Consider the following 27,671-nt stretch of genomic DNA (forward strand, 5'->3'; position numbering starts at 1 on the left):
ACAAATAATTTTGAGGGAAAGAGCACCTGATGAGGATATTAAACGCTGCTGAGTGAAGAGGCAGCTACTGTAAAGCTGCCTGGCAGAGAGAAGATTTTTTTAAAAAACCTGTTCATCTCTCAATTTGATTGAACACTGGCTTCCAAAATTAACCTTCAGATTTATCTAAAAATAAATTTGCTGCCGTGCTTGGCATGCTAGGAGCCTGCACGCTGCCTCTTCTTTGCACTGGGCTGGGGGTGAGCAGGCTTGTCTCGTGGGGTGGGGGCTCCTGAAAGCCATGCCGCAGCTGGGAAAGGCAGCTCTCGTCCTCTGTCAGGTGTGTGGCAGACGGTGGTCCTGGCAATGGTGGTCTCTCTTTGTTGGGTGCAAAAGAGAGGCCTCCGCAAGAGTCCTGTAGGAGCACAAGGGCAATCGCATTTTCTTGTGGTTCCAGCATTCCATACTAGCCTCTTGTAGGATCAAAACATGAAGCCTTTTGAAAGGCTCACATGGCCAGTCCTTCGCCAAAGGTGGTCCTCTTGCCTGGATGGACACGCGGGACTTTGGGGAAGGGAAGCTTTTCTCCTGTACAAATGGCCTCCATGTCCAGAAACAGTCAACTTTGGAATGAGTCCAGTAGCACCTTTAAGAATAACCAACTTTATTGTAGCACAAGCTTTTGAGACCCACAGCTCTGTTTGTCAGATGCATCATCACACACACCCAGCATGCACACCCTGGCAGAATCATGATGGCTGAAGCCCCTTCTCTCCAAATGCATCTGATGAAGAGAGCTGTGGTTCTTGAAAGCTGACCATGCCTCTGACAAAGAGCTGTGGTTCGCAAAAGCTGACGAATCTGAGAAAGCAAGCTGTGGTTCTCGAAAGCTGACCATGCATCTGAAGAAGAGAGCTGTGGTTCACGAAAGCTTATGCTACAATAAAGTTGGTTAGTCTTAAAGGTGCTACTGGATCACCCTAAATAGTGCACTCCATAGCAGTACAGAGAGGGCCTTGGGAGGAGCCTGGGGGGGGCTGGAGGGAGTGCGAAGTGCTTCCTTGAGGGTGAACCTGGGCAAATTCTGCTATTGATGACCTGAAGCGATCCGAATTGGGCAAAGGAGGGCCCACCTCCAGAAGAATGGGGGAGAAGTGGGGCCCTTGCATGGGGCAGTTTTCCCCAGAAGTCCCTCTTTGCCCTAAAAAGATCCACGGGAGGCTCCGGTGTGCCTGCTCAGGCCCCTCTCGCCCGCCAACAGTTTCCTCCCCCCACTTGTCAGTCTTTGGGGCTTTAACTTCATCAAATTCTCACACACACACCCCCAGTATAACAAAGGGATTGCGCTTCATAAATGACAGGAGGGGAATTTAAAAACTTTCCTGAGTCTTAAAAAAAAATTACAAGAGAATAAAGAGCTGGGGGCGGGGCGGGGGGGGGAGCACGTATGGCTTTTGGTAATGTGTTAATCTTAATTGAACAATTACCTCTTCTCCCCAAGAGTTCATTACTGTTCTACTCATTGTCAGCTGTTGTTATTGTCTTAAGATGAATGCCAGAGACTTGGATTTTTTTAAAACATTGAAAAGCCGCTTCAAGGCTTCACATTGCCCACTAACCCACCCACCCCGCCGCCAAATTTTAAGGAACGGGGGCTCTGCAAAGCCTTTGAGAAGTTCTCGCTGACCAGAAAGATGGTTTGGGACTGAAGAGAGCTCTACCAGCCTTGAGCCTCGATTGCACCTGTGCTGGGAATTCTGCCCATTCCCAGAGGAAACACCTCCTGGAACAGAGGGACAAAATGCCACCCTGGTTACAGGTAAAAGGGAGGGGGGGTAGATCAGAATCTGGTCATTGTTGTAGGGCTGTGTTGTGCATGCGGAATCATGATGGCCGAAGCCCCTTCTCTCCAAACGTCGCACCGTGTTCCCTCCCCCACCTAGAATGAATGGTAGCCACACCGATGCTGTTGGGATGGGGTCAAGTTGCCCCCTCCTGCCACGGCACTGATCCAGCCGCTGCACCCTGACGGCTGTTTCTCGGTCCCCTCGCATCGCGCGACAGCCTGGCCCTATTTCTCTCGCAGGTTTCGCAGAGTTTGGAGGGCCAGGTGGCTGCGGTGCCCCTTTGGCCGAGTTCCACTTGCTGAAGAGTGAGAGGGGGGAGAGGGGGCAGGCCACAGCTGCTCAGTCTGCCCCCAAGAAGCCAGTGGCCTCCCCTGACCTTCAGCGGCAGGAGGCACTGCTGGGATTTCCTCTCTCCGAGCAGCAGCAAATCTCCCCAGCCTGAGCCGAGATTTACAGGCTCCTTGTTCTCCTTTAAGTTCAAACTAGGTTGATAAAGGTGAAGCGCTGGAGGTGAAACGTGGGATCCATCACGTGCCTAGTTCTCCTAGGGGGGTGCAGGCCGGGGCGCAGGTTCCAGGCTGTGTTTCCAGCACAGGAAGGCGTGCCTATGCTAAGTGTTTCCACACTACAAACTCGTCTCAGAGAGGCTTCTCCACCTTGGGGGTCTGGAGTACAGTGCTCTTTGCAGGGCTTTTTTCTGGGGAAAGAGGTGGTGGAACTCAGAGGGTTGCCCTCGGAGAAAATGGTCACATGGCTGGTGGCCCCGCCCCCTGATCTCCAGACAGAGGGGAGTTCAGATTGCCAAGAGCAATCTAAACTCCCCTCTGTCTGGAGATTAGGGGGCGGGGCCACTGGCCATGTGACCATTTTCAAGAGGTGCCAGAACTCAGCTCCACCACGTTCCTGCTGAAAAAAAGCCCTGGCTCTTTGGAGGCAGCACAACCAGTGAAGCTCTCACTTGGCTAAAGGCTCAGCGGGGCCCTGTCCACCGTGCTTCAGTTCTGACCTTTGAATCCCAGATTTTGGGGGGGAGGGGCGCGGCGGAAGGTTCCTTGTGGTTAAAAAGCAGCATTCTGCACATGCTCAGGAGAACCTGCGTCTTTTTGTACCGATAAACAATTACACTGTACATAACCAAACAACTTATTTTGGTCCTGAAGCTCATTGGGCAACTTTGGGCCTGTCTACCTCCCTCACGTGGTTCTTATGAGAATAAAATGTAGCCGGGAGTCCCACGTGTGCTGCCCTGAACTCCTTAGCGGATGGGTGGGGTGGGGTGGGGTGGGGGGAACTAGGCAGATCTTAAACTGCAGGATTGTAAGAGGTGTCGCTGGCGGGTCCCTGGCCGTTGCTACATTTCTCTCCAGGGCCTGCCTTGGAGATCCCACAAGAGAGATGCAAGCCCTTATGGGACAGCAGCATAGCTGGAGAAGGTGGGTGGCTGTTTCTTGAGTTGCACAGAACTCTTCAGCAGGTAGACTCTTCCAAGCTGCTTCTAGCGGCTCCGCCACGTGTGTGTACGTGTACAGTTGTATCACAGGCTGCTGCCCAGTTTCTTGACTCCTCGGAAGGATGTGGAAGGCAGCAGGGAGAAGAAACCTCCTCCTCAGTGACGGACCAGAGAATTATGCTGGAGCCACAAAGATGCAATATGGAGCTGCCGCCACCCCCCGCCATGGCAAGAGAGGCTTTTGTGCAGAATATTTACTCCACAGTTTCCCATCACTTGCCACTTATTGCCAGCAGCTGCCTCTGACATGCACAAGTTATGCTGCTTTCCATCATCGCCCATGCACCTGTCATGTACAAGCATGACAAAGTGCTATTACGACCCTGACTGTAATTGACTTTCGCTGGTGTAGGAAGCAGCCGGATCACCGCCAGGGCTGCTCCCTCTTGCTCCCTGGCTCACGGTGCAGATCGCTTTGCCCCCCTCCGTGGCAGCCTTTGCTCAGAGCCCCGTGCACAGAGCCCTGCCTCCATGGTGGGGACAGCTACCTGACCCACAGTGCCACCTAGTGCCCAGCTGGCAAAGCAGCCAGACATGACCTATTGGCCTGCTTCTTTCCGTAAGTTTTTTTCATACAAGGAAGGCAGACCATTCCAGCCGACGTTCCCAGGCACTACGCTACTTGGCTTTGTTTTGTAGGCAAGGGTTGTGGGGTGGGAAGGGCACTGCCCAGCTTGCCAGAATTCCCTTATTCCTCTCTGCAGGCTGCCACTTGCCAGGGTGCCTGGTCCAGGCTGAATTCTGCAGATGTTTTGCTAACGACGGCACCCCCTCCACTCCCCCAGGAAGCCTTTCCCTGTTGCCGGATGCTCTTTGGGCCTGTTGCGCAGGGGAAGGCTTCTAAGGCCAAGGGAAAGCAGCGCCATTAGTAGATCAGCTCTGCAGGCTCCAAGCCTCTGCACTGACAGGTTGGTGGGGGCTAAAGGCCTGGCAGCGGTGGCGACGACCAGAGCGGAGCTTCCGTTTTCCCCAGAAGAATCCTCCGCCTCTTGCCAACTCCACACCAAGCTCAGATGCCTCCAAGGCAGGGGAGAATGGTCTCATGCAAAGCAGCAAGCCTCCTGTGAACCAGGGTGCTGGGCAGCTGGTCCTGGGGTTGATCCAGCGGGGCTTGCTTTGTGTTCCCCTTGGAGACTGTCTGCAGCACGTTAACAAGAGGGTGTGTGCTGCCCTCTTGTGGCTGATCTGTGCATGCCACCTTTTTTTCCTCGCTGCTTTCCAGTTCCCCTTTCTAACGGGCAGCCCAGACTCCGTGGTGTGCCAGGGCTTTGGTGCGCTGTAATGGTGATCCAGGCACCCAGAGACCGCTAGCGCTGACCCCACTCTTTGGCTTGTGCTGTATAAAGGTTTCATAGCAGTCACTTCCCGTTCTCTCTTCCCTCCCCCAGATGAAAGAAGACTGAGCCGGTCTGGGCCCTCGCTGGGCAAGAACTGCCCACTTCATGTACTGCGGAAGTACCAAAATAGAGCTGGGGCTCAGGATGGTGGGCAACATTCTGCACGCAACAAATCCACCCCATGATTTTCCCTGGGCTGAGTAGCCTCCAGGGCGGGCTTGTTTTCTGCATTCAGACAGTTTGCAAAGAGACGAGGGCTCAGTGTCAGGGGCAGTCCAGCCAAGTGCACTTCTGCGCCAGGGTGAGTGGGCTCTTAGGAGGCTGGCAGGGTGGGATCGGGGGGGGGGGGGGGTTGACAGACCAGGCAGTGGGGGAGGATCTTTGGCAAGTGTCCAGCCAAGCCACCTTAAAGCCTGGACTTCCTGTTCAGAGACGCTCAACAGCTGCCCTCAGGGAATGAAAGACGGGCGCACCTGGGGACTTTGGTTTTTATTACTAAATAAATAGTTGCAGAAAAACCTTGTGCAAAATAAAAACTCTGCGTAGAAAGGAAGGCCTCAGTCCTCGGCAGAAGACTATCTAATGCCCGTGCTCCTGGCTTTGTTTCCAGGGAATGCGCGTAACATCTGGATCAAGCTGGCCCGTCTGGCTCGTCACGACCCCATCCGAGCCAAACAATACTTTTGGGTAGTTATAGTCTTGCCCGTCTTCTCCTGCAACCTGCCACTGCAGGCCTGGCAACCACACAGACTGGAATCATTTCCATGCATCAGTCAAACATGGCATCCTGAGAACGTCTTGTTAAAAAGCAAGTTTCTAGCCCTTATGGATGGGCGCAGATAATAATGAAAATGTGCAGGCACGCTGTTTGCCCCTGCTTAAGTAAATAACCTGGACTGCTTATCTGCACTCGGCTAATCAGGGTGGAAGAGAGAGAGCGCTTCTGGTATTGTCCGCTAAGGATACATTGCCTCCCTCCCAGCCTCGGGAGCAGCTGGGCTTGCCCAGATTCCAGAGACCAGTCTGTCCACATGCCGCCTACTCAGATATGGGAGTCTTCCTTTCTCCAGTTCTGGGAGTAGCTTTGCTTGAGGATCTCGTTAGAAGAGGCCAGGCTATCCAGGGGCACCACCACTTCGTCGGGATGAGAGTTCTTGTTGAGCTCCACCACCTGCGGCACCACGGTTGACCAGCGATCTGCCCCAGGGAGAGAGAGAGAGAAGTCACCAAGATGGAAAGAGGAACTCCCACCCCTCTCAAGTCTCTTGCGCCCAGGAATGTGCTCCACATTCTGCAAGGAAGAGCCACGCACTGGGCTCCACCCCTGCCACAGGCCAGACTCCCTTTGCTGTGCACACCAGCTGTCTACCTCCCCTCCCCCTCTTCCAGTCTGCCGTAAGTCCCCCTGGAAGCAGGGGGACAATAGACGAAATCAATAAAGTTGCAGTCTCAACTGTAACTAAGGCTAAATATGTACCTTTAGGCACCCACTTTCCCTCTGAAGCTGCCAAGATCCCTTAGTTTTAAATACCCCATTTGGTTACATTCTTCTCCCCCAACACACACACCAGTGTTTGGCTTTTTCGCCATTTCAGACTGCAAGCTTCTGCATTCTCCAGCACTCTTTATCAGGCCAGATGTTAAAAAGGGGGTGTGGATAAGACAAGAGGGTCTTGCACAGCCCTGAAGCAAAAGCCTCTCTCTGTATGGCACGCAGGAGGCTTAGCTGCCTGCCGTGGGCACGGGGCGTGGTGGGCTGGTATCAGACATCACCCCTGGACAGTTCGTGAGCAGCAGCAAAAGCAGAATCCATCCAGTTGAAAATGCAAGCACCAGCAGGGGCTCATGTCTACCAGAAAGCCGGAACCCTGGGACGGGGGGCAGTCGTTCCCTGCTTCTCCTGGCCCCTCACCTCTGCGCAGGCGGCCCACAGTGTGGGAGAAGCCGTAGTACTGGTAGGTGTCGTTCTTGCCCGGGTCTTCGTTGATGATGCCCAAGTTCTGATTCCAGTGGGACCAGTTGACTTCATCCACCCTGGCGGCAGAAGAGCAACAGAAGAGCGGGCCAATGAGAATCGCACCCCCGGAGCCACCCTGCAGGGGACACAAAGGCAGGGCTGGCTGCCTAAACTTCTCCCCTGCTTTGCCCCCCTTCCCCCTGAGACCGCACAGAATCCATCTAATGACTGTCTGAAAATATCAGCACAGGGCGGCCACTTCTCTCTCATGCCCTGGCTCCCAGAGGTCTCACTCTTTGATTTAAGGTCGGTCCCAAAACGTCACAGCCCATCCACACATCTTGCAGACTTCAGTGGTCTGGGTTGCATGCTTGCCACAAGTCCACGGGAGGGCAGAAAACGGCTAGAACGCGTCCTCAGGACTCTGCCTTCAACTCTTTTAAGAAAGCAGGATTCTAGCCTTCTCAGCTGAGCTGGATAGCCTACCAGATCTCAGAAGCTAAGCAGGGTCAGCCTTTGCTTAGTAACTGGATGGGAGACCTTCAGCGAAGACTAGGGTGGCAGAGGCAGGCAATGGCAAACCACCTGTTAGTCTCTTGCCATGAAAACCCCACTAGGGGGTCACCATAAGTCAGCTATGACTTGAGGGCAGTCTCCACCAGCAGCTGAGAGATCCTCTGTGAAAGGGCGTGGCCTCAGTCAATCAAAGGTTGCTGGGAAACCTTTCGAGGTGGCGAGGAGCAGACAAAGGTGCCCTGAAGAGCTCCTTGTGTCTTCAGTGTTGTGGGGTGAACACATCCATCGCTCCCAGGAGGAGCCGCCTCTTTCCCCTCGGCACACCGTTCTCACCTGAAGCACCACCTCCGGTCAGGTGTCCCATCCAAGGATTTTCCAACAGTGACCATCTCACCAGACCGGAAAGCTTTTCTCATGAACACAGGGAAGGACCTCTCAATATCCAAGATGGTGGTTGCCCACTGCGTGAAGAATGGAGGAAAGGCCATTAGGCCAAGACAAAACGGGGCACAAATCCTTTGCAAATCCACACCAGTTTGGCATCGTAGTTAAGAGTGGCGGGACTCTAATCTGGAGAACCGGGTTTGATTCCCCACTCCTCCACTTGTAGCCAGCTGGGTGACCTTGGGGCAGTCACAGCTCTCTCAGAGCTCTCTCAGACCCACCCACCTCACAGGGTGATTATTGTTGTGGGGATAATAATAATATACTTTGTACATGGCTCTGAGTGTGGCATTAAGTTGTCTTGAAGGGCAGTATATAAATTGAATGTTGTTATTATTGTTGTTATTAAGGTGCTCCTTAATAACAATAATAGTAGGTAAATGACAATCGCTGGTGAATGACAATTGTCATTCGGCATCTGAAACCACACTACTCTCCAAGGACAGACGGATTCACATTCGAGCTGCGTCTGAAGAAGTGGGCTGTGACTCGAGAAAGCTCAGACCCCGCCACAACTGGTGTTAGTCTTGCAGGTGCTGCTGGACTCTTGCTCTGATCCCTTCCAGGCTTGGAAGCTCTTCCACTTCCCCCAGCAGCAAAAATATTCTCGAGCAGCTCCAGTGTAAGTATCCCAGCTGGGCTTGCCACCCCTGCCCGCCCCGCCCCGCCCCGCCCCGGCCCCTACCTGCAGCTTCCAGATCTGCTTGCTCTCCTTGGAGACCTGGCCCACAGTCTCTCCCATGAGGGCGATAAGCATGTTGAGCAGAAGGACGAAGGTCAAGATGATGTAGGTCACGAGGAGGATGACGAAGACCCCGGGGTACTTGGCGTTCTCGATCATCTCCAGGTCCCCCATGCCAATCGTCAGCTTGAAGAGGTCCAGCAGGAAAGTGCTGAACGTCTTGCTGTCCCGGCAAGACGGGTAGGCGGGGGCCGTGCAGTTGGACCGGTCCTCGTTGCAGGCCTCTGTGCTGGGGCAAGGATTCAGCAGAGACACCAACGCTGGGGGGACAGAAGGGGCGGAGAAGGGAAGGACACTGACAACTCCGTGCCAGGCAAGGCCTCTGTCTCTCTCCAAGAGCTTACGCGAAGGACTGGAATGGGGCGGGGAGGGGGGGGGAGAAAAAGAAAAAGTGCTCTTGGCCGCAGCCAGGGCTGGCTCAAGGTGTTGAACTGCCCCCAGCAGCTCCCCTCCCTGCCCGACTCCCTGGAGGGGTGCAGAGGGATCCCGGAGGTGCGAGAGAACGTGGACGCCGTCTTTGCTGCCTCCTGCTCAGGATCTTCCATTTATGGCAGAGGGACTCCCCCGCAGCGAGCCTCAGAGGGATCCGGACCAGACCGCCAGGTGCTGTGAGAGCGCAGGGGCCACCCCTCTTTTGGCGCCACCCAGGCAGGGTCCAAGGCAGCACTGAGAGGAAGCGCCCCTGGAGCCTCGCCTTGGGCCCCCAGCAGCCATGGAGGAGGTGGCGAAAGCGCACTACCCCTGTCCCCAAGGAGGGGCAGCACCCCCTCCCCTAGCTGGGCCACAGACCGGCTCTGTCTCCACCCCCCTCGCAAGATCCCTCCCAGGGCTGCCGTCCTTTACAGCAATGTTTCTAGGCATCAAGAGCATCGCACTTCAAGGCCTGCCAGAACCAACAGCCAGGGTGTAAAACACTCAGGCCAGAAGACGCCTGTGGCACATTTTCACCTCAGCCTCTTTTAGATGTGGAAGAATTTTGCAAGTTCAGTTTTCTGGAGTTTTAAAAGTTGATTGGAATGAAATTGTTTGTTTGTTTGTTTGTAGTCTGCCTTTCTTACTGAGACTCAAGAAGGATTACACCCTGTAAGGTCCAAGCACACAACGGCTGGGACATTCAAGAAACAACGCAACAGGGTATGGATTGCAGAGATTTGAAAACAAGCATACATCTGAACACAAAAACGAGAGGTTGCCAAAACAACATGTAAGTAATTAAACATGGCATATTTAATGACTACCCAGTAGGAGCCTATCTACATCAACAGAAATCCTGCACAAGGGCGAAATCAACAGCAGCCTGCACACGGGCTTTCTCTGTGGTGGCCCCTACCCTGTGGAACGGCCTGCCTGAGGAGGTCAGGAGAGCCCCCACCCTCCTGGCTTTCCGCAAACGATGCAAAACTGAATTATTCAAAAAGGCTTTGTACTCAAATGAGGGCTGTATTGTAGGGATGGGGGTCTCAGATGCTTTGCTAATGAGTTAGGGGCCATAGACTTCACCATTATGTTGCCTTACGTACTACCTGTTGTCTTCAATATGTTCTCCTATGAGCTACCTGTGCTTCATGTGGTCTAATGTCAGCTCTAGAATTGCTTATGTTCTGTTTCAACTCTGTATTGGATCCTTGCTAAAGCCATGTCTTTGTAAAATTGTGTTTATTTACCCTCTGGCATCGTTTATGGAAATATCCTTGAAAATGACTATACTGGCCTCACGTTGTGTAATCCGCCTCAAGCCTCAGTGAGAAAGGTGGACTATAAATGTCATAAATAAATAAATAAAAATACTCAATAGTACAGCCAAGCAATAAATTCTAGCCTATCTCCAGTGACCATAAATACCTGGCAAAATATCCCCCGAGAGTTTTCCCACCCACTCCAGCCCCTCCGCTGGCTGAGTTGCACAGGGGCTGGGACGGATGCAGTGGCGGGCACTGGTGTGGGCCAGGCTGGGCTGAGTTGCACGGGGGCCACCATGCCAGGCTGAGCAGTATGAGTAGGGAGTTCCTGGTAGTTGCCACCGGGCCTAACCCTGGTGATCCCGCCTCCATCAGGGGACATGACCGTGGAGGGCGGACAGCACCTTTTCTAAGGCCTTTACATCCCACCCCCCACTCCACAGCTTTCCTTTACAGAAACCATGGAAAGTGAGGCAACGTTGTGGTTGCCCAGCAACCCCCAACAGCCACTGTGAATTCAGTGGGCGTTCTTTTCTTAAAGCTACAGATATTGTTTCTCTTATTTGGGGGAGTTTTAATCCCCTGACGTATTTTTTCTTAGATTTCAGATTTTTCTGCATCCCTGGGGACTTTTTCAGGTCTGTAGAGAAATCCTCCCCCCCCCCCCCCACCTCGAGCTGTTCCTAGCTCCATTTGTGGCTCTATCATATCCTCTATGGCACAGTCCAGAGATAGAAAGATATAGTACTATAGAGTAGCTTATTTTTTACAAAACGTATTGTGTTAATGTCTTGCTTCCTGCAGAGCCATTCTGCTGATGAGGAGCCATCCCTCTCCCAACAGCCCCGTGTGGGAGAGAAAGCCCCCGATGGGGGAAAGGGCTGCCATTAGCAGGTGAGATCCGCAGGGTCCCCAGAGTGGCTGTGCAGTTGATATTTTACTCACAGGTAGTGCTTGCTTTTGAGCTCCTGACATAATTTATACCTGGAACTTTTGCTGTAAAGAAGCGGGACCAGAGCAACCCGCAGTGGATGTGAATAGCGGTGGAAGGGGCTTTGCCGGCGGTGTGGCAGGATTCCCGTTCTGCAACCCCAGCCAGCTGACCCCTGCAGGCCTGCCACCACGGCCGTCTTACCTGAGGCGTAGCCGATCATGAAAAGCACATAAACGAGCAGAAACCGGAAAAGGTCCTTGAAGAGGATCTGTGAGCGGAGGAGAGACGGTGCGTCAGAGCCTGGTGCGCCAGAGACAGCCGAACACCCTCTAAATCAGGAGCCCGTATGGAAAAGAACACCCCGTGGAAAGGCAGCTGTTTCGCAGGTTTTCCCGAGGTGGCCTCAGACTCTCAGCTGGGGATTGATGCAAACCTGCTCCTGCCACACTGGGGCTCAGGCAGCAGGGCTGTGAAGGAAGCCCAGCTCAGCCCCTGGCGCATCTCCACGGCCCCCTCACCTTCTGGATCATGATGCTGTAGGTCCCCGTCAGCTTGAGGCCTCTGGTGAAATAGAGCGCGTTCATCCAGCCCAGCACAAGTGCGAAGACCATGACGGCCAGGTAGGCCTCGATGCCCGCCAGGTAGAGGGCCGCTGCAACCAGCACCAGGACCGAATAGATGAAGCTGGATGCAACACCAGAAAGTCAAAGGCTGTCCAGAACCGGGCAGGGGGCGGGGTGGGGGTTGCAACTCCACACAGGAGGTGGTCAGTCTTTTATGACGTTTGAGCAAACAGCTGGCTGTGTATGGAATAAGGTAGCCCCCGCCCCAGGCATGTGTCAGGGTATACCCTCCCACCTGTCAAGCACCCCAATTGGTGAGGAAGCCCCCAGGTCAAAGCCGCCTCATTCATAAAATGCCACCAGCCGTCCTTGTGGTTTGTACCCATTCACCGGACAGAACAGCAGAAGGCAGAGTGAATTCAGAGAAAAATAGTCCACATGTGTCCCAAATACGCCTGGCATGTTATTTCAGCTGTGCCTGAAGGCTTGGGCATGCCCAGCAGGGATTGGGAAGGCTTCTTCTTTCTTGGCAGAGCAGCCCCTCCTGCCCAGCTGGCCCAGCTGACGGTCTGCCCTGGACTTTAAAAGTGGCTTTTCTTGAACCAAGCCAAGTTGGCAAAGAACACGCAGAGCCACTTAGTACAAGTGGTAGAAACGGCTTCGAGTGCACAACCCCTGGGCACACCACTTGCCAGAGCGCCAGAGGCTTGGTCCTTGCCCTGAGGAGCCATAAATCTAAAGTCAGCAGAAGGGGGACAAGAAAGGGGAGAGGTGGAGAGGAAGAGGGGAACTCTGCGTGGATTCCTGTGGCAGGTGGCAGGGCCACTGGGAGGTTTGGTCCTGGTCTTACCCAGGGCTTTTTTTCTGGGGAAAGAGGGGGTGGAACTCAGTGGGTTGCCCTTGGAGAAAATGGTCACATGGCTGGTGGCCCCGCCCCCCGATCTCCAGACAGAGGGGAGTTGAGATTGTCCCCCTCCCATGCAGTGGCGCGGAGGGCAATCTAAACTCCCCTCTGCCTGGAGATCAGGGGGCGGGGCCACCAGCCATGTGACCATTTTCAAGAGGTTCCGGAACTCCGTTCCCCCGCCTTCCAGCTGAAAAAAAGCCCTGGTCTTACCTGTTTTTCCTTAAAAGCCCAACATTTGGGGGAGCAATCTGGCACCCTGCCACTTTGGGCCCTGCTTTTCTTGACTTGCGTCCTTAAGCAGCATTTAGGGAAATGGGCTGAAGATGGCTGCAGGTATAGGCCTTAGATGTGTGCGTGGCCTGCTGTGTGCCAGACCAGAGGGGGCTGTTGATACTACAAAGGGATGTGTTTCTGCGCTCTCTCTCTCTCTCTCTCTCTCACACACACACACACACACACACAGAGCTCCTTTGTGTATCTTGAAGACACAGGTACTCCAAAACAAAGCCATGCCAGAATTCGTACAAGTCCACAAAGAACATCAGAAATGGCTTGTAGGCCCAAACCAACAGGTCCATCCACCCAGCAATGTATTCCCTACAGCTTTCCGCTAGATGCTTCCAGAAACTTGCCAGCAGGGCAAGATGATAAGAACTCCTCTGTGTCCCTAACACCTGAAAGAGGTACACTGCCTCTGAACACGGAGGCTCCATTTAGCTATCATAGCTAGCTACCTAAGGCCGTTATCTTCAGTCATCTATCTAATCCTATAAATCAGAGATACAAAGTTGTATTTGGGGGTGGCAAAGAGTTCAGCCGTCGGGATTAAAAACTCCTTTCATTCTCCAAACACCGCATGCCTCCTGTTAATATATCGAATTCTGAGTACGGATCCAAAGTGCAGATCAAACAGCCTGCAAGATAAAGTCATGCATGCCTTGGGGAGGGTCTGCTAACCTGGAAGAATACCTCAGTTTGCAGAAAATTATAACAGAAACAATTGGGGTTTAAAAACTTCCCAAAACAAAGATTGCCCACTCCAATCTGACAAAATCTGGAGAGCTCACAGGTAGTGCTGTGGAATTGCCTAGGAGCCAAGGCAGTGTGCTATTCCAGCCTGGGGGCGTGAGCAGCAAAGGGAAAGTGGTGAGTATGTATGGAGGGGGGGGGGATGAAAATGGAGGGGAAGAGGAAGCCACGGAAGCTGGCTGGGCGACCTTGGGCCAGTCACCCACACTCTCAGCCTAACTCCCTCACAGGGTTGTTGTGAGGTTAAAACGAGTGAGGGGAGAACGACGTTGCAAGCTGCTTTGGGCCCCAAATATCTAGACAAACGAGAGAGTGCAAAAGCAGAGAAGGGGCGGGGGGGAGAAAAAAGGCTGGGCAGAGAGAGGGGAGCAGTGTTGGGGGGGGGAGGGGGCTCTCCCTTCCCCAGCTCCCTCGCTCGCGCCACTGCCACAACGCGGCTCTCCAGCGACTGTTTCCGTGTACTCACTAGAGTAACTGGAAGGAGCCATCTATGAAGAAGGAATTCACCCCAGGGCACTTCTTCATGAAGAGGTCTTTGATCTGGAGAAGAAGAGAAGGTGTTCAGACTGAGCGGGATGCTGAGGAGCCACGGGGTGGGGTGGGGGGCTCGCGGAGGCCAGAGCAGCGACGAGGAGGGGACCAAGGAGCTGGGGAAGCCTAAAGAAGCAATGGTGTGTGTGTGTGTGTGTGCACATCCTGGAGACAACGAAGAAGAAGACGTTTCTGTGTTGTCCCTCCAGGCAACTTCAGGGGTTTCAAGAAAAGCGACCGTCCATGGCGCTGGATAACTGGCCACGGGAGGAGGGTTTAGTAACTAGCAAGCCAGTGATCTTCTGGGGCATGGAGGGAAGCTCGGAGAGCCAAATTTTCCAACAGCTACGAAGAGTAATCAAGCCCCTGGCTTCTCCTGCCACTGTTACCCTTCCTAAGGGCAGGGGGGGGGATTAAAAAAGTCCTCTGTCCACGGCTACTCAGCCCCTTCTTTAGCTGAAGAGAATTCACTAGGCTCTGTCCATCCGTCTTCAATTGTATCTCTGGAATCAGGGGGATTAAAATCTTTTTTTTCATATCTCTGACACCCTCAGGCAACCGAATTCTGAGCACCAACGTGGCCTGCAAGAGGGCGCCGAGGGGTGCCAGGCGGCAGGGGGGCTGCTGCTCTGGGCCAAGAGCGACTGGCTCGGAGGGGAGGCAGCGCACTGGGCGAGGTGGGACAGGGACGGAGTATCTGGGGATGCCTCGAGGGGGAAAGAAGCCACCGAGGGGAAAGATAAGTGGATTTCCGTATGTTCCAGGGGACTGAGAGGCAGGTGGAAGGGCCGGGTCCCTCCTATAAGGAAAAGGAAAGTCATCTTCCACAAGGAGAGAAACCCAGATCCTGGGGGGGGACGAGGGGGGGCCCTGGAAGAGAAGGTTCTGCTCACACTCACATTCGTGAAGAAGAAGAGGACGCCAGTGAAAAGCGTGACAATCTCCCCGGCCAGACGTAGGTAGTCCGTGGTGGTGATGTATGGATAGGGAGGCTGCAGGGAAAAGAGAGAGCGCTGAAAGGCCGCCCCAAGCAACACGGGGCCTCGGCTTGCCTTGTATGTCCCAGAAGCCCCAAGGGAGCAGTGGCTCTTGGATTGCCGTCCTGACGCCGTCTATCCCTGCAGAGGAGTTCAGAAACGGTTGGCAGGATGGAACTTGCCGTCCCCTGCTAGCCTGAGGTACCCTGCCTCTGAACATGGAGGCTCTATTCTTGGCTACCACAGCCATTGGAAGACAGATCCTTCTTCCAGGTCACACGTGCTGGGGGCTCTCATGACATCCAGGGGCAACTGGTTGTGTGAACTAATTATGAAGCGGGAAACAGACTTCTTTTGATCTGCCTTAAACCTGCCCTGACTGACAAGGGCTTGAATCACACGGAAAGAGAGGGGTGTGTTTTTCTTCCTCCTCTCACCACCTTGCAGTCTGCAAGGTGTAACTTTAGCCCTCACTCCCTGCATGCACAATATGCATCAACCACTAACTTCTTCATCTGTGAGTGGCTCCATCTCACTGCTGTACTGATAGCAAATTTGGTGGCTGAGTGCCTATTCGATTTCTGAAGAGCCTAAGATGATTAAGGCCCAGAGGAGTTAGCCGTGTTAGTCTGTAGTTGCAAAATAGTAGAGTCCAGTAGCACCTTTAAGACTTGATTGTAGCATAAGCTTTCGAGAACCACAGCTCTCTCTGTCAGATGCATCGATGCACCTGATGAAGAGAGCTGTGGTTCTCGAAAGCTTATGCTACAATAAAGTTGGTTAGTCTTAAAGGTGCTACCGGACTCTTTACTAAGACGACTGAGGCACCATTCAAAATTACAAATTAATTGCTTATTTGCTTAAACTGTAAAACACATCATCTCTTTGAAAAGAAGGTTCACGCCCACTCCCCCGTCATTTTTGGTGGTGGAAAGTGCTGTCGAGTCACAGGCGACTGATGGCAATTCTGTAGGTTTCAAGGCAAGAGATGTTCAGAGGTAGGCTGTTTCCACACAACTTACCAGCCTCCGGAGCGTTGCGCAAAACACACGGAAGATAGCGTCTTCACGCGCGAAATCATGCCAGGAAGACGCTATCATCTGGGAGTTTTGCGTGACATTGTGTCTTCTTGGTGCGATTTCGCGCAAGAAGATACTGCATGTTTTGCGCAACGCTCCAGACCACTTTAAAGTTCCTGCCATAGAAAGGGGAGTCTTTATGCTTAATGAAGAGATCTAGGATCATCTATTGGGCAACTAGCTTTACTGGGGGCAATTAACCAGCAACATATACTAAGGTTTTATTGCTCTTTGTTCTGCGTCAGTCACAGTTTCAGTTTTTGTCTTTAATCAGACAGTATTGTGTTCTAGTTTGACCATCCAAATGTAGGAGTTAGCTATTTTTTATTTTCTCTCCAAATGTCCCCTTTTGTCTTTGTCTTAATATATAGTAAAGTATTTTACTAGAGCTAAAACTCTGGAGTCTGCCTTCTTATAATCTACTGCGCATTAATGTACCTCTGCTAATTAAGTCCAACAGGGCTACTCCATTTTAAAGTCCTGCGTCAGAAGCGGAGACAGGAGATTCCTATCTGCACTGCCACCCCTGCCCATTCACTCCTGGCCACCCAGTGCTCGGTCCTGGAGACAGCAGTACTCACAATGCCCTCCAGCGGACGGTAATAGGCTATGAGGGTGAAGATGACCATGGCACAGAGATAGGACACAACGCTGATGTAGAAGGAGACAGCCCCAAATTTGCGCCATTTGTCCCGCAGGAGTTCATTAATCGGCTCCACGGCCAGCATCTCGTGGCGATTCTGGGTGGAGAGAAGTGGACACAGGTGAAGCTGCCTGATGCGACCGAGTCAGACCCTCGGTCCGTCCAAGTCAGTCTTGCCTGCTCAGGCTGGCAGCAGCCCTCCAGGGACCCAGGCAGATGGAGGTCTTTCACTCTGCCACTGAGCCACGGCCCTTCCCCATGGTGATCAAAAAGAGCCCAGTCTTCCATTCAAGAAGAATCAGGAGAGCAAAGCAAACTTCCGCAGAAGCTGCCACAGCCTAGCAGGTGACTACCCCGCCTGTATCCCGGACTCACCTCGATCTTGCTATTATAGACCAGGATCTCCAGCACGGAGACCTCCTCGCCGCAGGTGTCCAGGGAGGACAGGTCATACAGCGAGGAGTAGACGGGCCCGTACGCCCAGTCCTTGAACTTGCGGGAGAGGTGCCGGGCGTCTTCGTCCTTGATCTCCCGGCGGATGATGTGCTGGAAGATCTGCAGGGGGGTGGGGAGGGGGCACACGGGTCAGGCAGGGCATGTCTTGGCAGACCAAGCCCTGAGGTCAGGTCAGGACTGGGAACAACGGCCACCCAAACTGGACCAGAGAGAGGAAGAGAAATCAGGACTCACAAAACGTGTTGGAGGAAAGGTCAGGAGAAAGGGGGGGAGGGTTGGAATATTTGTTACGGGGGTGGGAAGCCCTCTTTTGCAGGCACAGTTCAAGGGACCGTTCCAAGGTGCTCTGTGGAGTTTTAACCACGTATTGCAAAAAAGAAAAAAGGCCTTTCAATCTTAGTTTCAGGTCTGCACTTAAAGACTAACATCTGGGTCCAAGAGCACCTTAAAAACCAACTGAATTTCCAAGGTATGAGCTTTCAAGAGTCAAGGGAGGTTTGATTCTCGACAGCTCATACCTTGGAAATCTAGTTGATCTTTAAGCTGCGACTGGACCCAGATCTTGCTCTTTCAACCTTATTAGCATTGGCAGCTAGAAAAAGCCCTGGGGGCGCTTTATGTTAAAAAAAAATGGATCTGCTTGCATTTGTCCTGGTTTCAACACACAGCATCTGCAGTTGGAAAAGGCTCGGGGGGGGGGGGGGAATCTCTTTGCCGGAGATTTTGGCGAGGGGCTGGTGGTGACCAGACACCACTGCTGAGATGGACCAGAGGCGAGATCCTGCCAGCTGCCACCAGGGGCTGCAACCTTCTCAGTTTCACCTAGCATCTCTCCCATCTTCTCAATTCTCCCGCCATCTCGTTCGTAGGGACGGCCATGTTTTCTGCCTGCTCTGTGCAAGTGACTTGCAAGTGACAAGCTTACACACAACCAGGGCTTTTTTTCAGCTGGAACGTGGTGGAACGGAGTTCCGGAACCTCTTGAAAATGGTCACATGGCCGGTGGCCCCGCCCCCTGATCTCCAGGCAGAGGGGAGTTGAGATTGCCCTCTGCGAGGGCAATCTCAACTCCCCTCTGTCTGGAGATCAGGGGGCGGGGCCACCAGCCATGTGACCGTTTTCTCCGAGGGCAACCCACTGAGTTCCACCACCTCTTTCCCCAGAAAAAAAGCCCTGCACACATGTATGAAGCTGCTTTGCACTCGTCCATCAAAGTCAGTCTTGTCTGCTCAGACCGGCAGCGCTTCTCCGGGGTCTCAGGCCGAGCCTTTCCTATCACCTGCTACCAGATCCTTTTAACGGGAGAAGCCGGAGATGGAGCCGGGAATGTTTTGCATCCCAACGGATGCTCTTCCACTGAGCCGTGGCACCTCTCCGTGTTTTCTGAGCTTGGCCCCAAGGAACACTGTGGGGCAGCCAGCAGTGCCACTGGCTCCCCCTCCACCACTCCCAGCCTGCCAGGCTCACCCCAATCTTGCCGGTCTTGGCAGCCATCATCAGAGGCGAAAGGCCGTCGTTGTTCAGTAGGGCCTCCAGGTTGGTGTCAGGGAAGAGCTTGGCACACTTCGTCAGGAGAAGGTCGTACATCTTTGTGACAAACTTGGTGTTCTCGCGGGTGTTGTCCGCAATTGCCACCAGCGCGTGGAGCACTGTGTTGCCGCGTGAGTCCTGGCGCCGCAGATCGGCCTGTTTGTGTGCGTTCTCCGTCAGGTACTGGACAATATGTGGCTGGTTGGTGCAGGCTGCCAGGGAGAGGGGCAGCTCGCCTAGGCAGGAGAGGGCAAGAGAGACATGCAAGGCACCAGCAGAAACAAGGCGTCACATGCCGCAGCAGCCACGACATACCACAGCGGCCTGAGCCCAGAACTAGGCTAGGGGACCTCCTCAGGGCAGCCCACTGCAGAGGGCCTGGGCTTTTCCTCCACTGTGAGGGACAATCAGAATGGTGGGAAAAGGCAAGCAGGTGAAATACATGTCTCTGCCCATTCTCCCTCACTGCCCCTGTGCCAAGAACTCTTCCCATGAACACAGATATGGCACCCCCGTTCTCTTCCCCCGATTCTCCTGCAAGACCTATGTTCTCTGCCAAGTCTTTGGCTGAACCCCTGAACATTCAGCCCCTCCCCGATAAGCCAGTGCACATGCTCACAACCATCTCGCCCACCTCGCCTCAACCCCACCTTCACCTCCCTCTGTTGCTTCACCATCATCAACTCAGTATGCATCGCTGAGTGTCCGCAGGGCACTTTCAGCATTCGAAGAGCTCCCCACGCATTATCACAACCATCCTTGCCACAGCCCTGCAAGGTAGGCCGGTGCTGCAGATGAGGAGTGCCACTGAATGAGACTGTGGCAAAAGTCACAATCTAGCCAAGGGGCTTGTGTCTCACAGCTCATCCGTTGTGCTGCACCAGCTCCTGCCCCAACCCCACCAGCAGGGTGCAGAGACGGCCGCAGAGCCTCAAGCGCACCTCTCCCACTCACCAAAGTAGAAGTAGCCGCCCTCGTCCTTGGGCTGGAAGAAGCGGCCCCTGGCCTGCGCATGGACGTCGGCTCCTTTCTCCACCAGCAGCTCCACGTAGTGCTTGCACCGCCGCTCAATTGCAATGTGCAGTGCCGTCTGCCCTGCATGGGGACGCAATACACGCCACCTTTCCCACTGCTCAGTTCCTTATCCAGGCTGCCCCCTGCCTCTTCCCCGCCTTTCCCATGGGGTCTGCCAGCCCCCACCCACATCTTCTTGTGATTCTGCACATGTGCAGAAATTGGTATCCTGTGCAGGGAATACCACACAGTGGGAATCTCATCGTTCGTTTAAAAACAAACAAACCCACCTGGTTTCTAGCCCCTAAGGCTGAAAAACAGACTGGAAGTGCCTGGGGGCTTCCAGCCCCCGCATGGGAGGTCTTTAGCCCTCCCTCCCCTTGGCTAGTAGAAGCCCAAGAAGTAGGCCTCTGCAGATGAACGTAATAGGCACAAATCTTCCAGCATTCAGGTGTAGAATCTGGGTCACCTCAGGCAGGATTTTAAGAGAAGACCGAGGCAGTGTCAGCCCTGGGGTGGGAGGCGACTCGGGTGGCCTCGGCCCAAATCCAGATCCTTTCCCAGGAGCAGCTACAGGCCGGGCCAGAACGGAAATCCCACCTCGGTAATAGACGTCTCGGAAGGGCGAGTTGATGAACTCCCGCGTGCTGCCCGTCTTCTCGGCAATGTCCAGCAGAATCGGAATGGTGTCGTTCTTGCCACTGTTCAGATTCAGCAAGGCCTTGGGGAGGCACGTCTTCCCCGTGGAAGGTTCTTGGCAGGGGAGACCAAGGAAGAGGGGAGGTTAGGGAGGCAGCAGCCCCAGGACGGCTCTCCTCCAGGGCGCACTTGGCATCTGTGCTGAGCACACACCAAGTGCTCCTTTTTCGTATGGGTTTTCTGTACAATAACCGCGGTTCCAAGACTGGCTGTGTTTCTCAAAGCCAAGCTACAAGTGACGCCTGACACAGGTTGGACACTTGTCAGCTTCCCTCAAGTTTTGATGGGAAATGTAGGCATCCTGGTCTTGCGGCTGTAATGGAGAGCCAAGCTGTAAAACCAGGACGCCTACATTTCCCATCAAAACTTGAGGGAAGCTGACAAGTGTCCAACCTGTGTCAGGCGTCACTTGTAGCTTGGCTCTCAGACAAACACGCACCCGTCATCATGATGGCAGAGTTAGCACATCTCTCCGTCTCAGCTTTGGATTAAAAGCAATTTCCTAGTCCTCATGACTACAAACGAAATCTGGAAATCATGAAGGGAATAATGCGTGCCTGGAGGAATCGAAGGCCGGAGACAAAATGGTCATTTTAAGAAAGCTGAAAGTGCTTTGAGAGAGGAATTTTGTTGGGCATTAATACATTACTGAAATTCTTCTCTCAAATTTCTGATCCAGCCAATCCTATTTGATAGGAATGCCTCATTTGTCCTCCTCCCAGATTTACACCATCTTGCTCTGACACATCAAGATGTGTAAAGAGAGAAAAGCTCTTGCTTCCCGGGTCATGGAACTTTGTCATGGAAATGGCTTTGTTCAAACAGGTCTTGCAGGTTTTAAAACAAGGCTTCCCAAACAGCCTAACCAGGAGGGAAAGTGGGTTAAGGTCACAGACCACGTGTGGCAATCCCTCCTTCAAATCCCTTAGGAAGTACTGTCCACCTCCACCCTCAGAAGAGGAGGGAGAGGGAGCGCTGAGCCAGAGGGACCCCCCCCATGCCCAGAGGCTGTTCCTCACCCTCCACCATCATATACCTGTTGCCCCCTAAAGCCTCTCCACTGCCCCACCTCTTTGCAATGCCCCACTAATTTCATTACGATGCTTGTTCCCAAAGATGGAAGCGCTTATGCCGCGGAAAGCCAGCGTCTCTTGCATAATGAAGTCTCGGAGCAGATCTCCCTGCTGACGGGTGCTCAGGTCCCTTGACCCCATGCGCCGGTCTGCTGCACACAGCAAGGCGCACCTGATCCCGCACCTTCACCCACCTCGAAACTCCTCGTCCGTCAGACGCTTCTTGTGGGTGAGCAAGAAGGGGAGGAGGCCGTCCAGGTCTGCCGTAGAGCCTCGGGAGACGATGTCAAAGAGGATGGGGCGGTTGAACAACTTGAGGATGGGTGGGGGGCAGGGGGCAGGGCCCTTTGTGCTGGGGGGTCTCTTTCTGGGGAACAGGAAAAGACGGTTGACCAAAAAAACTTTCCATCCAACGATCCCCTTTTTATCCCAATGCTTCTCCAGGGAGCCAAGGGGCCACACATAGTTTTCCCTTCCTCCATCATATCCTCACAACAACCTTGCGAGGTACCTGAGGCAGAGAAGTTGTGGCTAGCCCAAGGCTACCCAAAAAGATTCAGCACCGAATGGGGATTTGACCCCGGATCTTTTGATCCAGTCTGGCATTCTAACCATGGAGCCCCACTGTCAGTGAACGCCAGCAGCCGCCCTCCCAACTGCAGGGGGACCAGCCCAAGATTTGCCAGGCAGAACTCCGGGCTTCCTTGCAGGGGCACCAAGCCTGGGCAGTCTCTGGCAAGCAGATACTCAGGCTTCTAGTTGCAGGCACGGGAGGGCTCCCAACCTGCCATCTACACGTGGCCAGGGGACCCCACCTGGCTAAGCTGAGAGTCCCAAAGGCCCCCGTTCCAATTCTTCATTCCGGTTTCTCCTGCCACTTCACCCAATGCAAAAGGCTGGGTGAAGCTCTCAAAAGCAGCAGTTTCCATCCTGGCCTTTCCTCCCAAGAAGCAGATTGAAAGGAAAGGAATCAGACCCTCCGTCTGGCAAGACAGAGCCCCTGTTTGCACCAAAGACTGGAGGGGGAGAGGAGGGTTCCTGAAGCAGGCCGTTCGCCCCTGTGAGATCACTTCCCTCTTCCCCGCCCCGCCCCAGAGGCCAGGCCAGCCTCTGAGTACAGCCACAGCAGGGAAACCGCACAGAGAGTTCTCTGAAGGGGGCCCAAGTCAGGCACAGGTGGCACCTCGGGCCACGCCCAAACAGCCACCTCACCAGTCAGGGCAGGCAAAGGTTCAGCAGTGCAGACAAATGTACTCCGAGGCAGCCATAGGAACCCATGCTCCCCAGTGCATTTTTGTGGGTATTCAGTGGCAACGGGGGAAAACACTCTTCACATGTTCAGGAACACTTGGTCCTCGCATCACACAAAGCTGAGCCCTTGAGAGGCCTCTCAAACACTAATTGTGGGTGAAAAGTCCAGACTCACACCTTCCCAAAGGGCCACCAGGGAGATGAAATGCCCGTCTCACCAAATACGGTAAGTGTGGCACCCCCAGCCCAGTTGCGCTCGCTCGCTCCATAAAGGGCTGCTGACTTCACGAACAAGCAAGCTTCCCAAACCAGGCCAATTCATTCTGAGACAGGAAAACACATCCCAGGGGTCCACAGCCAGCGTGGTGCCGTGGTTCGAATCCCCGCTCTGCCACGGGAACTGGCTCGGCACCCTTGGACCAGTCACCCTCGCTCAGCCTCAAAAGTGTTGACATGAGGATAAAATGGGAGAGAGAACATTCCCACTGGGAGAAAGGCGGGGTATAATTGAAGTAAATAAACCCCAAGGTATCGTCTCCCTCAAATATTTTTGCAATGTGAACCGCAGAAAGCCGCCTCTGAGGGTGCATTTCCCTCCCTGAGCTTGAAGAACTGAAAGGCTGAAGAGCAAGAAGTCAGTAGGCAGAGCCAAGCACTGCCTCTGGAAAGCAAGCTCTTGGACCCAGATGAGACCTTTCTGGCAGAATGAATTGGCCTGGTTTGGCAACGGGGGAGAACACTCGTCACATGTTCTAGCTATTTTCGTACAAGGTGTTTTTTAAAATCATTCTTCAATCAGTTCTCCAAGACTAGAAGAACGCGTTTTGATTCAGTTATAAACAGGGCTTTTTTTCTGGGAAAAGAGGTGGTGGAACTCAGCGTGTTGCCCTTGGCAAAAATGGTCACACGGCTGGTGGCCCCACCCCCTGATCTCCAGACCGAGGGGAGTTTAGATTGTCCCCCTCCCATGCAGCGGCGCGGAGGGCAATCTCAACTCCCCTCTGTCTGGACATCAGGGGGCGAGGCCACCAAACCGTGTGACCATTTTCAAGAGGTGCCAAAACGCCATTCCACCACGTCCCTGCTGAAAAAAAAGCCCTGGTTATAAAGCACCCGAAATGTTGGGTGTCATCATCCCCAGCCCTTCTCCCACCCCGAGAAAGGGCCCTGGGCCCGCCTCCTGGAAAGAGGGGCTTCTTCGTACTCACTCCAGGACCTTCTTGCGCCTCCGTTTGTTGTCAGACGGGTGATGGCGGTACGTGCCATAGTCAAACAGCGAGTCCATGGGGGCCTTCTTAGGCCCTGGCACAACAGAAGATTCGTAGATGGTGGACTCCAGCAGGTCCATCGGGTTCGGAACGCCTTTGCGGAAGGCCCCTTGGAATTTCATCCGGAGGTTCTGCCTGCCATCCCCGGACCCTGGCAGGCTCCGGGTGGCCTCTGCCGAGGAAGGACCGTCCTCATTCTCAAAGAGGTTGGCCAGCGATGAGAGGGGGAACCCGTCGTTCTGCGGGGACGCGTCATCACTGGGGACCTCGCTGGCCACGCCGGGGCTGTGAGGCGCATCTTCAGACTCTGCCATGGCAGTTGAGGTGAGGGGCACTCTGGATCGTGGCCACTCTGGCAGAAAAGAAAAGGAACCGAGGGTGAGGCAGATGGGAATCGTGGAGCGGGTGCCGAATTCATCACTGCTGGGCCTTAAGCCCACCCTGAAGCTGTACCAGGAAGCCTTCCAGTGTGAGGGACAAGTGACTCTGCACATGCTCAGAAGCAATCTTTCTACCACCCCCAAATAATCCAGGGCTGATGCAAACATGCTCCCACCAGGTCACAGACTTTGTGTGTGTGTGAGAGAGAGACAAATGTGTTTGTTTCACACACGGTTCAAAGTGCTTCACAAACATTATCTTGGTAATCCTTACCACAGCCCGGTAAGGTAGGCCAGTATTATCCCCATATATAAGCACTAAGGCTAAAAGAGAGTGATTTGCCTAAGGCCACTTCTGGATCTGGGGGCAAAGGCGAGATACAAACCGGGCGTCCCCCTCATGGCAGTTGCTTTCCCAGCCCCTCAGCTGCACTGGATCCCCCAAGGTGTAAACTGAAAATGGCCTGACTCAGAGGGGGGATCCAGGAGTACCCATAAAGGGAAGAAAATGGCCAGTTACTGGATCTACTCCCAGGCTGGAAAGGGGGCAAGGAAAGAGGCTCCAATTTATTTTCTGCCTCTGACACGAAACCCTCTCCGGCCACCTCTGTAAAGGCTGCATTGGGTGGGGTGGGGGGGCTCCTAAGTGGGAAGACACAGCAAAAGCCCAAAGGCAAAGAACCCCAAATGCTTAAATTAAAACGTTACACTTCCCTGTTCTAGTGGGGGGGGGCATCTAGGTGAGCCAGTGGTGTCGACCCCTGCCTGCCCGCCTGCCCAACTTGCCTCCCGTCTCCATAACTGGAGAGTCCCACTGGTTAGGTTGTCTTGTTTGTAAAAGAGAGGAAAACGTGGGGGACGAGGTTAGAACTGGCCCAGGAGGGGCAGCACCCCATCCCCACAAAACAGACCCGGGGTTGGTGCTCAGCCTAGGATCCAAATGCCACCCACCTCTGCTCTCCAGCGGCAAGCGCCTGGTTACGAAGCTGCCTCCCTCCTTCGCCTGGAGCAAGTGGCGGCTATTTTGTGCGGGAAACGCTCCCAGGTACACTGGGCCAGATTGTCTACTTGGGAAGCAGGCAAAGGCGGGGGGGGGAGGGGGCTGTGTGTGCTTTTTCTTGCCCAGATTTGTAGCTCCCTCCCGTCTGCCGGGGCTGTCCCAGCCTCATGTTTCACAGAGTGCCTTTGAGAGGATGGTGTGACTGGCTACCGGCCCACCCACGCCCAGATGCGGTTCCTGAAGGCACAGATGCCAGCGGAGCAAGGAACAAGCCTCGCTTTCACTGCTCCTCTAAACACCAGTCAGACCACACCTAAAATTCAGCTTTCTTGGGACAGCAAGAGCCAGGCGTTGGGATGCAGTTGGAAAAACGGCCGCACTGTCAACACCAAGAATCTTACATCATGGACTTGTACACCAAAGGGAGGCTGAGAGGCGGCTGCAGAAGCAGAGAGGTCAAATGTCACCTCCATCAGGAGCTCAGTAGCCGGCCACTGCCCACTCTCTGCATCTGACGAGGAGAGCTGTGGCTCTCGAAAGCTTATGCTACAATAAAGTTGGTTAGTCTTAAAGGTGCTACTGGACTCTACTATTTTGCTCCTACAGACTAACACGGCTAACTCCTCTGGACCTCTGCAATACGAAGTTGACCATTCTGGCCTACTTTGCAGGGCTGTTGCAAAGGTTATGACGTAATTCTTGTGAAGCCCTTGCACATTCTAAAAGTGCCATGTAAGCACGAGGCATTCCTCCTTCTAAGCAATCTCCCTGTTCTAAAGGCAAGGCCAGTGGAAGAGGTTTCATGCTTTACGCCGCCGCATCTCAAGGGCTGAACCTTGTGACTGTAAGCCAGTTACGGGACTGAACCTAGAGCTTTCCCCAGCGAAAAACAGAAGGCAAGAACCAACAGGCAGGTCCGCTCTGTTTCACCACAGACCGCTCATTTCACTTGCTTGCCTTAGTGGGTCTTTGGCCAGAAGTCGCCAGAGGCAGCCAGTGCGGGGCTTCTTGCGTCTTTCAACCGCTGCGCGGAAGGGAGCGGCGTGGAAGATGCAGATTCTCCTCCCTGGTCACTCTGCTGGCAGGACAAGCCACCCCAGCTCTCATTTCTCTCTCTCTCTAGGGGCACCACAAATCAGCTGTGCCAACAGATTCCTTTAAACATAGCAAGATTTGAGTCCAGTGGCACCTTAGAGACCAAAAAGATGTCCAGAGTGCAAGCTTTCAAACGTCAGAGCTCCCTTCTTCAGATATGAGTAGGACTGGAGATCCTTGAGCCTTTATATCTCAGCCAAAGGTGGGTGGGAAGTTATAAGGAAGGGCATCCGGAGGCAAAGGAGCAAGATTTTTTAGCTTACACCCTGAATGTCTTGTCTGTTAGGTGCCACCGGACTCAAACCCTGCTATGCTGCAGACCAACATGGGGCAACCCATCTCAACTGTCCTTCAGAACACATTTCTCATCTTTGCAGATGGCGGCTCTTCAACCTGCATGCCAGAGGCTGCTATTGAACAGGGAGAGCCGTAACAGCTTTTGGACCACTCTCAACATAAATATTGCTTTGCTGGACTAGCCCCAAAGCTAATCTGTCTCTGGCAAGCTGACCAGTCGAGTAGGACTTGTCCCCATGGAGTAACAGCATCCGGCACTGGGAGATCCACTGCTTGTGGACACAGAGGCTCAAGTTAACTACTAGGGCTAATAGCTATGGCTAAACCAAGGTGCTGGTTCCAAAAGAGGCTGGTCAGTCCTCTTCCGACAACAGCGAGGTCTGCAGCAGGGCAGGAAAGGAGCACCGGCCTATCTCCGTCAGGCATTCTGCCTCTTAAGGTGGGGACTCCATGGCAGCTGCCGTGCGAAGGGCAGGCAGTCAAGGCAACCGATGAACCAGAGAGAGCAGCTTTTGCCATCCTGCTGCCCGCTTGCCAGCAATGACCACGGAGAGGAGGAGGGGCTCCCATCTCACACCACCCGCTGGCCATGTGCCTGTCTGCCTTCGGGACACACCTGAGAGGATGAGTCACTTCCCTCCTGCTCACCATCTGGAAGGGGCCTGCTCCGGACAGTCTCTGAGGGTGGCTCCTTCCTCGGGGGGGGGGGCACGGTGCCCAGGCCTTGCTGGCTGTCAGGCCTTATTAATAGCAATGATATTTATTTTTCATTGAGTGCCTAAAAAAACTAGGCCCTGAACAGAACATGGGAGGAAACAGGCGGTGTCCCAAAAGGCTGATTACAACCAAAGAGAGGAAACAAACACACATTCACCGAAGACCGGAGGGGGGAGACTGGAAAGCGTCCCATGGAAATGAGGGAAGGCATTGCAGC

General features: G+C 53.8%; 1 protein-coding gene across 1 annotated transcript in view; it reads right to left on the reverse strand.

Moving 5' to 3' along the window:
* Positions 1-5,153: 5,153 nt before the first annotated feature.
* TRPV4 (transient receptor potential cation channel subfamily V member 4) overlaps positions 5,154-27,671 on the reverse strand; it is a 32,405-nt gene continuing 9,887 nt past the window's right edge. Inside the window, exons 2-16 of the mRNA XM_054996849.1 lie at positions 23,906-24,317; positions 21,641-21,813; positions 20,275-20,427; positions 19,615-19,755; positions 18,598-18,896; positions 17,050-17,229; positions 16,613-16,771; positions 14,875-14,967; positions 13,911-13,984; positions 11,464-11,629; positions 11,147-11,213; positions 8,276-8,592; positions 7,480-7,607; positions 6,586-6,707; positions 5,154-5,870 (exon numbers count right to left, since the gene is read on the reverse strand). Of these exons, the coding sequence (XP_054852824.1) occupies positions 5,716-5,870; positions 6,586-6,707; positions 7,480-7,607; positions 8,276-8,592; positions 11,147-11,213; positions 11,464-11,629; positions 13,911-13,984; positions 14,875-14,967; positions 16,613-16,771; positions 17,050-17,229; positions 18,598-18,896; positions 19,615-19,755; positions 20,275-20,427; positions 21,641-21,813; positions 23,906-24,279 (2,601 nt within the window). The 5' untranslated portion in view covers positions 24,280-24,317 and the 3' untranslated portion in view covers positions 5,154-5,715. The remainder of the gene's footprint in view (positions 5,871-6,585; positions 6,708-7,479; positions 7,608-8,275; positions 8,593-11,146; positions 11,214-11,463; positions 11,630-13,910; positions 13,985-14,874; positions 14,968-16,612; positions 16,772-17,049; positions 17,230-18,597; positions 18,897-19,614; positions 19,756-20,274; positions 20,428-21,640; positions 21,814-23,905; positions 24,318-27,671) is intronic.

The sequence above is a fragment of the Eublepharis macularius genome, chromosome 13 (genome assembly GCF_028583425.1).
Source record: "Eublepharis macularius isolate TG4126 chromosome 13, MPM_Emac_v1.0, whole genome shotgun sequence".
In the NCBI taxonomy this organism is placed as follows: Eukaryota; Metazoa; Chordata; class Lepidosauria; order Squamata; family Eublepharidae; genus Eublepharis; species Eublepharis macularius.